The 10000-nt window shown below is 35.1% G+C and overlaps 2 protein-coding genes across 4 annotated transcripts in view; both read left to right on the top strand.

Moving 5' to 3' along the window:
- The window catches only part of LOC306989397 (zinc finger MIZ domain-containing protein 1), a 48211-nt gene extending 46444 nt beyond the window's left edge, over window positions 1-1767 (top strand). Inside the window, exons 22-23 of the mRNA XM_079595091.1 lie at window positions 83-316; window positions 781-1767. Of these exons, the coding sequence (XP_079451217.1) occupies window positions 83-316; window positions 781-888 (342 nt within the window). The 3' untranslated portion in view covers window positions 889-1767. The remainder of the gene's footprint in view (window positions 1-82; window positions 317-780) is intronic.
- Window positions 1768-5315: 3548 nt separating this feature from the next.
- Window positions 5316-9421, top strand: ppifb (peptidylprolyl isomerase Fb). 3 transcript variants are annotated; one of them, XM_079595836.1, is made up of 7 exons: window positions 5358-5580; window positions 6082-6112; window positions 6191-6279; window positions 7330-7426; window positions 8464-8539; window positions 8627-8773; window positions 8826-9421. In XM_079595836.1, the coding sequence occupies exons 1-6, from the start codon at window positions 5431-5433 to the stop codon at window positions 8760-8762; spliced, it is 579 nt and encodes a 192-aa protein (XP_079451962.1). In that variant the 5' UTR covers window positions 5358-5430; the 3' UTR covers window positions 8763-8773; window positions 8826-9421. The 3 variants fall into 3 exon arrangements, with proteins under 3 accessions (XP_079451961.1, XP_079451962.1, XP_079451963.1); XM_079595837.1 differs by having other exon boundaries at window positions 8627-8763; window positions 8829-9421; XM_079595835.1 differs by having other exon boundaries at window positions 5316-5580; window positions 8627-9421.
- Window positions 9422-10000: the final 579 nt, after the last annotated feature.

Here is a 10000-nt window from a genome sequence, read left to right on the forward strand (position 1 = left end):
TGTGTGTGAGTGAGCATGTTGTTCATCCTTAATTTATAAACATTTTAATTCATGTATATTTTCTGATTTCTGTTCTTCACAGACGCCTCAACCCCTCAACACAGTTCAATCCCACAATCCCCTGCAGCACAGTATGCGTGGGCCGCCCAGCACTCAGCGGTTACATCACAACGCCCCGCCCCTCCCCTGCAGGCCGACGCCCACCCAGCAGAGCCCCGCCTCCAGCAGACACATGACCACAGAGATGACCTTTAACCCCCCGCCGGGTAACCTGGAGGGTCAGAGCAGCGCAGATGTTCGTGAGGCGTCTTTAGATGTGAGTTCAGTCTGACTCGTGACTTTTTATTAAAGGAATACATACAGAAATTTTACAAAAAAAAGAACAAGCAAACAAAAACAAACTAAAAAAAAAGTAAAGAAAGAAAAGACAAGACCTTATAATCTGAAATATATGTGTTTTGTAATACAAATATCGACCAAAAAAACCGATAACAAAACAGAAACAACAACGATATAAGAATTGATGAAAAAAATATAAATAATATATATAATTTGAAATATATGTCCATTGACTGTTTTAAGGTATTCGTTAATTAAACATATTTTACCCTTTCACGTCCCCCACTCTCCTCTCCTCCCAGTCCTCCAAACAATAACAACCAGAATAAAGTCATATGGCTTTATGATTAATATATCTGTGCTCATCCGCGGGGGAAGGACGTGAGACTCGTGACACTTCTGATCACCTGGTGACATTGATGCTTGTTTCTCGTCCTCCAGCTGCTGCCAGACCTGATGAACCCCGATGATCTCCTGTCATACCTGGATCCTCCTGAGCTTCCCAGCAGCAGCAACGACGACCTGCTGTCTCTCTTCGAGAACAACTGAGGCCGGCAAACCCTCGCTAGCGCTCCTCCATACTTGACAAACACAGATGCACTTACCGTCCTTTCCTCTTCCTGTACAGATTTCAAAACCAGCGTGAACAGACACGACCGTAGAGGTTGTGCTAATAATCCTTCATCACTAATGCTTCTCAGTACGGTTTCCGTTCTTAACGTTAGTTTACGACAGTAGGTAACATGAACTGACACTGAAAAATACTTCTAGAGCATTTAGTTATCTTAGTTAAGATTAATTTCAACATTTGCTAATGCATTAATAACCCTCTGATGCTCTTTGGGAAAAAATTTTTTTTTTTTTTTTTTTTTCGTCATCAGAATAGTACAAAACTTGGTAAAGGTGTGAACACAATTTTTTTTTTCGAAAATGTTAAATGGTCCTGAAAGAAAATAGTCACACAGAATTTCCTCTAGTGGAAGCGTGTGGTACTGCGCCCACACAAAATCTCACTGAAAGCTAATTTTTTTAAACATCAACCTCAAATTAGGGTTAGGTCAATTTCAAACAACTTATTTAGATTTATGGCTTTGATTTTCTCACAGTTTTAGAGTAAAATGTGTCTTTATATTTCTTTTTTCTTTTTTAAATCTCATTTTTGTGCATTTTCATAACAATAAACGTAAAATTCTATTCATTTTTTTTGTTCACTTTTTAAAGCTTGTCACTTCACCAATAATCGGCCAAGTTTCTAATCTAAAAAAGAGTTTCTGATTGCGCTACAAAACATTCAAGATTGACCAAAGTTTAAGTTGAAAATTGTATTTTTTAAATGCTCAAAAAAGTGATTAAATCAATTAAAACTACTGCATAAATATAATTTCGTACCATTAAATCCCCTTTTTAAAAATACAAAATATTAAATAAAAACTAAAACAGTGCATTCATTTTATTTAAATAAATACATTTGAAAAATCTGTCATGTTTGACCAGCATCAGAGGGTTGTTAAAATCATTTAACTAACGTTAACACAGATTAATATAGACCAACGCTACTTTTGCGTCATCGAAGGGTAACGCCCCTTTTTGGGGGAAAACAAACAGATTCCCCTGAGAACAGAACTCGCTCTAGATCTGCAAAGTTTCTTAAAAAGCAAAAATGGCACAAACATACACACTCTCTTTGCCGGCCGAGGACCGTGAGCGGTATTTAAAGAGTAAGTAGCCTATTTTTTTGTCATTAACACACTCACAGTATGAAAAACTAGACGATGATGCCATGTCAAAAGGAGTCGGTGGTTTAACTTACTTGAATCATATTTCACTTGATTTATTTTAAGCTATTGACATAGTTTTGTTATCGACTAACGTTAGCTATACTAGTTAGAAAGACGAAGCTGCAGCTAACATTAAAGTTACGTGATTAGCTCTCACTAGGCACGCTACCTTGGCTGTTAACTGATTTTACTGTTGAAATAGTGGCAGGCTAGGACTAAAGTGGACTTGGCTGGTTTCTGCTTGTGTCACTAACGTAATTCAATCCCCCAAACTATCTGTATTTAACATGAAGTAGTGTACTTGCTAGTTACTGGCTTTAATTTCGTTATCATACCAACTAAACTGCTGCTAGCAGCTTCGTCTTTCTAACGTTAACTAGTAACAACGTTAGCTAGTCGACAACAAAACTGTCAATAGCTTAAATCAAGTGAAATATGATCCAAGTAAACCACCGACTCCTCTAGACATGGTCTAGTTTGTCATACTGTGAGTGTGTTAATGACAAAAAAATAGGCTAACGTTATTTGGTGATTCCACGAGACAGTGCTAGATGTCTGAAACTCTGAATAGTTCATATTTGGCCACTGTGACTGCGTGAGGTCATTAATCCAGTTTTCGACCATTTCAAAGGGACACCTCTATATCCCCATATCCAGTAGCTTCTTTAAATACCGCTCACTGTCCTCGGTCGGCAAAGAGTGTGTATATTTGTACCATTTTTGCTGTCAAGAAACTTATTAGAGCGAGTTCTGTTCTCAGGGGAATCCGTTTGTCTTCCCCCAAAAAGGGGCGTTACCCTTCGATGACGCAAAAGTAGCGTTGGTCTATTTACTGTAACTAACCAATGTAACTAACAGAACCCTATTGTAAAGTGTTACCCAGATACCTTATTTTTATCAGTCAAAATTACAAGAATTTCAGCGTTTTAGGGATTTAATGGAAAGTTAGCGCAACCTCTGAGCGTCCGAGGAAAGTGGAGCTGAAATTAATGATTTTTTACCACATGAGAGAGAAATATACGTACTAGCGTTCGTTTCTACTGGCTTTGACTTTGATATGAAGCACCAGACCAACATCTGTTCGATATAAGCAGCTCTGTTTCTGTTTTAACCTCAGCAGATTCTCCCATATTCACTCTAAAGCACATCTTACTCTAGACAAACGTAAAGGGAAAGAAGGAAACCGAGCTCGTAGAGAACAGAAACACACACTCGAGTCGTTCCATCCGTCTAGTTCACTACTGTTCATAATGCAGTTGTATTATTTTCCTGTAAATATTTGTGAATACATTTGTACGGTCTTTTTTGTATTAGTTGGTCATGCATTTTTCTTCTGCCACTGTATGTCTATGAATATTCATTGCGAGAGTTCAAAATGCAATACTGTACTATAATGCATACTAATATGTAGATTAAAATATACTGTACACGACTGTTCCGTAAAAGTTTGAGGTCGTGAGACTTTTTAATGTTTAAGAAGTCTCTCCAGCTGCATTTATTTGATCGAAAATACTGTAAAATAGTACAATACAATTAAAAATAGCTTTCTGTACGAATATATAGTCAAATATAATTTATTCAGTGTCACATGATCCTATAGAAAATGATTTGATTCTCAAGAAAAAATGATGAATATTATTAAACTGTGTTGCTTCATATTTTTGGGGAATATTAAACATATATTAATATCATTCAATATTTAAACTTTAGATTGATTGAGATGCTTTTGATCAATTTAATGCATCCTTGCTCAATAAAAATATTAATTTCTTTAAAAACTATTTTTTCCGACCTCAAACTTTTGAACAGTGGTGTATATACATATATAATGTATGTATATGTAATGACTGGAATACCATATTGGACCAGAAAGAAACCACCCTGACATATTATCTTAACGTTTGGTTCAAATACACGTTCATTCATGAAAACCAACGGTGTGTAAAGCTGTCGGAAGCTCGGCTTATTGTAATATGTTAATATGAGAAATATTGTTAATATGTACAAGCAAATATAACAGCCTTATGTGAAATAAATCTATACACGTTTGTAGAAAGGGCAGCTGTATGTAAAAGCGATAACAGCCATTTGAAATTGGTTTAAAAATGTTGAATATTTTTTTGTTTTTGGTAAATTATTTTTTATTATTTGTCTTGTTCTGATGACATAGCAAAAAAAATTATACACATGCAATTAATTTTTTTAATGAATTTGAATATGCGACACAGGTCTTCCATTTTTTTTATGAAAGAGACTTTAATATCTGATTCTAAACCGTTTTTATCTGTGAAATCATTACATTTGAACATTAAACATCAGGTTTTTCCCCGTGAATATTAATGTTTACCAGAAATGAAGCCTTTCCTTGTGATTTCTTCGCTCTGATTGTAGATTAATGGCGTGAGCAGCAGAAAATATGCTTTCTTCAAACTCACAGTCTGTCCTCAAACACCACAGCTCAATAAACTCATCTGTAATATTCTGACTCGGTGTTTATTGTGTTAGTAAATCTGAATTATTGATTCTGCTTTCGGGGATAATCGTTTGAACATGAGTTATCACTAAAAGTAGATATTTAAAATACATTTTTAATGTTCAGGGTATGATGTTATAGTCACTTTTGACCTTTATGTCATTGTGCATTGATGACAATATTATCTTGGCTAACGATAGAACCAACAGCATAATCTTTTAAAAAATTGTTTAATAGTGATTCAATATTTTTTGATATATCTTTTGATTTGACCAGTCATTTATTCTACAGTCTATTAGATTGTACTAATTAACGTATATGTACTAATACTTATATTAATAACATCCTATATTAGTTAACATGTTATTCACATTTATTTATTATTAATTATGTTTCAGAAATAATCACGACGTGCGCGCACACGCCACGCTTTTAAACGCTTCCGTGTGACTCTTCCGCTCTTCCTTCCTGTGACAATATGAACTTGGCTAACGATAGTAACAAAAGCGTAATCTTAAACTTATAAAGCATAATCTTATTTTTTTAAAAATATATTATTTATAGTGATTCAATATTTTATCTTTTGATTTGATTTTACCAAAGACCCTTATTCTATAGTCTTGATTTTACTAAGTAACTTTTATTTACTAATACTTATACTAAATACATAGTATATTAATTCACATGTATTTATTTATTCTTATTTATGTTTTAGACATTGACATGTGACGTGCGCGTGCACGCCACGCTTTTAAAGCCGCGCTTCCGTGTGACTCTTCCGCTCTTCCTGTGTGTGTCTGTCATAACTCGGCAGGAGTCGGTCACCGGTCCGGAATCAGCATGTTAATCATCAGTAACAGGATTAAAGTATGCTCGCTGGCCTTTACCGCGGCGCGCATGTACGCCACCGGAGCTCAAGCCAACAACAACCCGGTGGTGTTCTTCGACCTCGCGGCGGATAACGAACCCCTCGGTCGAGTCACCTTCGAAGTGAGCGAGCGCGAGAGACGTTACGAACTCTACTATGGGGAAGGCTTGGCTTATGAATATTAATGACGCAGCTCGACGTGCGTCTAGTTAGTTCGTCTGATTGGCTGGATAGAACGCTGGACGCTACAGTTGGCGAATCAGCGAATTCTTCGAGGATTTTTTTTTTGTTTACATATATATTAATTAGAATACGTGACCGGACACTCCGCAAAGTAACGGCATCTCGAAGTAATTTAATATTTAATAGCGTAGCCTTCGCCATAGTAGTAACCTGCAAAATTCGTAATTATATAATACTTTAATACATAACATTTCTGAAAAGTTTTGAGTATCACAAAATATTTTCTGAATCAAATATTTAAATGTTCCACGCAAATGTAGCTAACGTAGTTCCTATGCGCATGTAAGTTATTTTGCAATGTGGTTATTTTAATTGACCTTCATTGACCTTTAACTCTCGTTCTTCGTTGACCTTTACCTCTCTATCTCTCTGAACTGAAGCTGAATGCGGATGTTGTGCCCAAAACTGCAGGTAAACCCCTTAAAAACCGCTTATATTCGTTATTTCTCTCACACAGGTGCCATGTTTGATCTTTTGTGTGTTTCACAGAGAATTTCCGAGCTCTCTGCACTGGTGAACATGGATTCGGATACAAGGGCTCCATCTTCCACAGGGTGATCCCACAGTTCATGTGTCAGGTAACCACCATCATCATCATCATCATCATCATCATTACTAGATGAAGAAGAACAAGATCACACACGCCTGCTGATTCAGATCAAACCTGCCGGCGCTTCTGGGTTTGGCTTTCACTTGAAGCTTAAAGGTATCGCTCACCCAAAAATGAAAACACCTTCACGTTGTTTCAAACCTGTATGAGTTATATAAAAGAAGATATTTTGAAGAATGTTGGTTATCAAACATGACGGCACCCATTGACTTCCATCGTTTTTATTTCCTAGTATGGAAGTCAATGGGTGCCGTCATATTTTTTTATTAACAACATTCTTCAAAATATGGAAAGAAACTCACACGGGTTTGAAACTACACACGGGTGTGTAAATTTTGACAGAAGTTTTATTTTTGGGTGAACTATCCCTTTAATAACCACTGAATAAAACACTTGCTCACAGAAGAACCATAAGTAGGCCATCATCTTAAAAACATTATTAAGCCTCGTATATTTAAAATATTAACATGTTATAAATAAGTACTGAATAAAATGTCTATCTCACTGCATCACATGATTTTTGCTTCCAATGCTTTAAAATAGTAGCAAGTAAAAATAAGAAAGTTATGACAATCTGCTCTTTCTCTGTCAGATTGAGATCATTGTTCATTTATATTTTATTATAGTATTTTAATATTTTGCTTTTATTTGTATATTTTCAGTTTTCGTTTGAGCTTAAGGTTTAGTAATACCGGTATTATTATTTGATTTTGTCATTTAAAAAAAAAATATATATATATATATATATATATATATATATATATTTCCATTTAGCTTTGATTTGAGTCATTTAAGAATTTTGACTTAAACTTTTTTTTTCATTTTTTTTTTCATCTAATATTTTATTTTAGTTAACTAAAACTATATATATTTTTATAAATACTTGCAATCCTGCATGATTAATTCTGCATCTGATGATGATTGTGTTTCATATACTCATTTTAAGCCTCAGATGCTTGTTGCATGTGTGTTTAAACGTGTGTTTACATGCATCTTTACACTCGTGTGTTTCTTTTAGGGAGGAGATTTCACAAACCACAACGGAACCGGAGGAAAGTCCATCTATGGTCCGAGATTTCCGGACGAGAACTTCAAACTGAAACACACCGGACCAGGTAAAACACACCTGTGTTTGCTCAATAGATATCCCAGGTAAAACACACCTGAGAGTGATGAGTGTGTGTCACTGCGGGTCAGGAACCGGTTCTGCAGGAACATGTAAACGCCTCTAGATGGCGCTGCAATAACTGTTCAAATCAATCTGTTAGTGTTAACTAAAACTAAAATAATAATAAAAATATATATAATATACAAAAATTAAGTTGTAGTCATAATTGTTAAATCAAAGCTAAATGGAAACGTATTTTTAAAAAACTAATAAAAAAGACAAAATCAAATAATAATACCGGTATTACTAAACCTTAAGCTCAAATGAAAACTGAAAATGTATAAAATAAAAGCAAAATATCAAAATACTATAATAATATATAGATAAACACTGATCTCAATCTGACAGAGAAAGAGCAGATTGTCATAACTTTCTTATTTTTACTTGCTACTATTTTAAAGCATTGGAAGCATCATGTGATGCAGTGAGAGAGAAATTTTATTCAGTACTTATTTTTTTTATTTATAACATGTTAATATTTTAAATGTACACGGGTTAATAATGTTTTTAAGATGATTTTTAATTTCATTCCAATTATATTAATTTTCAACACTTTTATGGTAGGCCTACTTTTTGTTTTATTGTCAATTGTTTTATTGCTTTTAATTGTTTTTGTCCTTTTGTTAAATGTTTGTATATTTTGCCTGACAAGTAATAACTATTCTATAAAAAAAATATATATATAAAAAATATATATATATATATCAACAACACATAACATATATTTATTAAATAATAATAATAAAAAATATATATATATAAAAAAAAAAAATATATATATATATATATATATATATATATAATTTAATAAATATATATTGTGTTGATGTATACATTTTATATATATATATATATATGTTATGTGTGTGTTTTATATGCAAACATGATATCTGTATCGTCAAACACGTGTCAGTTAACCACTAGTCACGACTCATGAAGTTCTTCCGTGTGTGTGTGTGTGTGTGTGTGTGTGTTTTCCTCCAGGTATTCTGTCCATGGCCAACGCTGGACCAAACACAAACGGATCCCAGTTCTTCATCTGCACAGTCAGAACGGAGTGGTACGAGAAGATCCTCTTCCGCTTCATGTGTCTGTGAATGAGTGAAAGCGATGTTGAGTGTGTGTGTGTGTGTGTTGTGTTTTCCAGGCTGGACGGGAAGCACGTGGTGTTCGGCAGCATTAAAGACGGGCTGGATGTGGTGAGGAAGGTGGAGGAGCTGGGATCTCGATCGGGAAGAACCGCCAAGAGAATCAGCGTCAGCGACTGTGGAGAACTCAAGTAGATTCACTGAGTCGGTTCACTGAATCGGTTCACTGAGTCACTTCACTGAATCGGTTCACTGAGCCACTTCACTGAATCGGTTCACTGAGTCATTTCACTGAATCGGTTCACTGAGTCATTTTCTACTGTCCTGCCGCAGATTCATCGACTAGTAAATGTTCAGAAGCGGCCAAAGGCTCCATAATGTGAAATCTAGACCCTTTTGGGTTAAAGGAAGAGTCTTTATTTACTCTCTCATGTTGATTCAAAGCTGTTTGATTTTTCTCTGGAACACAAAGGAGAATTTTTACGAATCCTCACTCATAAAACGACTCTTTATAGTGACCAGAAGCATCATTTCTGGCCTTTTAATCTTCTGCAGTTTCACATTGAACAATGAAAAGATCCTCCTTTTAAAGTTCCAGGTTAAAAACAACATCATACAGGTTTGAAATGATATTAGGGTGTGTAAATAATGTCATAATTATCATTTTTGGGTGTGTTATTCCTTTAAAGTGGTATCCACTGTGAATAAGTCATTCTCAGGTAATATTGGTGTTTAATCTGGACTGAAAACACGTCACATCTGATGACCTCTGGTTCTCATGCGTTAGGTTATGAATTATGGCCAGTGTGCTGCAGTATTGAGTTTGGAGTAATAAAGCCAAGAGCAATAAGAAATTATGTTTTAGTGTTTTATTTGTGCTCAGTTTGATCATGTCTGTGTTTCACAGGTTATTTCACCGTCTGGTTTACAGTCATTCATGTAAATGTAGTTCAGAGCAACTTCTGCATCAATAAGCTGATGTCATTTAGATGAACCGGATCTGCAAGTTTTTGCTTAACTGAGGATTCTGGGACTAAACGATTTCTTTAAAAGCAAATATCTCCCTTTGCTCTGAACTTTGAGCGTTGTAACTTTGCAGATGTCGTTTATGATCAAACAGCAACATTACACACTAACTACAGTCAGAAAAGTCAAATCATAATCAACCCCCCCTTTAAAGGTTGGGTAGGTCAGAATTGTCTAAAAAAACTTTTATTCTAATTTGTTTAAACTGTCTTTATATACCAATACATAATTAAAATGCAAGTACTCTGAAATAGAGAGTATAAAAAACTGAGTGACTCTAGTGTATTTAATCTTCAATAAACACAGCTCATTAATTCCATTCACTCCCACCTAAACACGTGGGCGGAGCCAGTAATAGCGGCGGTAGTCATGGCGACGGAGAGTGACAGTCGCGCAAGCCAATCACT

This window comes from Phoxinus phoxinus (assembly GCF_949152265.1).
Source record: "Phoxinus phoxinus genome assembly, chromosome: 21".
In the NCBI taxonomy this organism is placed as follows: Eukaryota; Metazoa; Chordata; class Actinopteri; order Cypriniformes; family Leuciscidae; genus Phoxinus; species Phoxinus phoxinus.

Bases quoted from the DNA above. Each gene is read 5' to 3' on its own strand.
- ppifb (XM_079595835.1), top strand. From the start codon at position 5,431: ATGTTAATCATCAGTAACAGGATTAAAGTATGCTCGCTGGCCTTTACC. The intron at 5,581-6,081 runs GTGAGCGAGCGC...TCTGAACTGAAG, and splicing joins TCGGTCGAGTCACCTTCGAA to CTGAATGCGGATGTTGTGCC. The intron at 7,427-8,463 runs GTAAAACACACC...GTTTTCCTCCAG, and splicing joins ACTGAAACACACCGGACCAG to GTATTCTGTCCATGGCCAAC.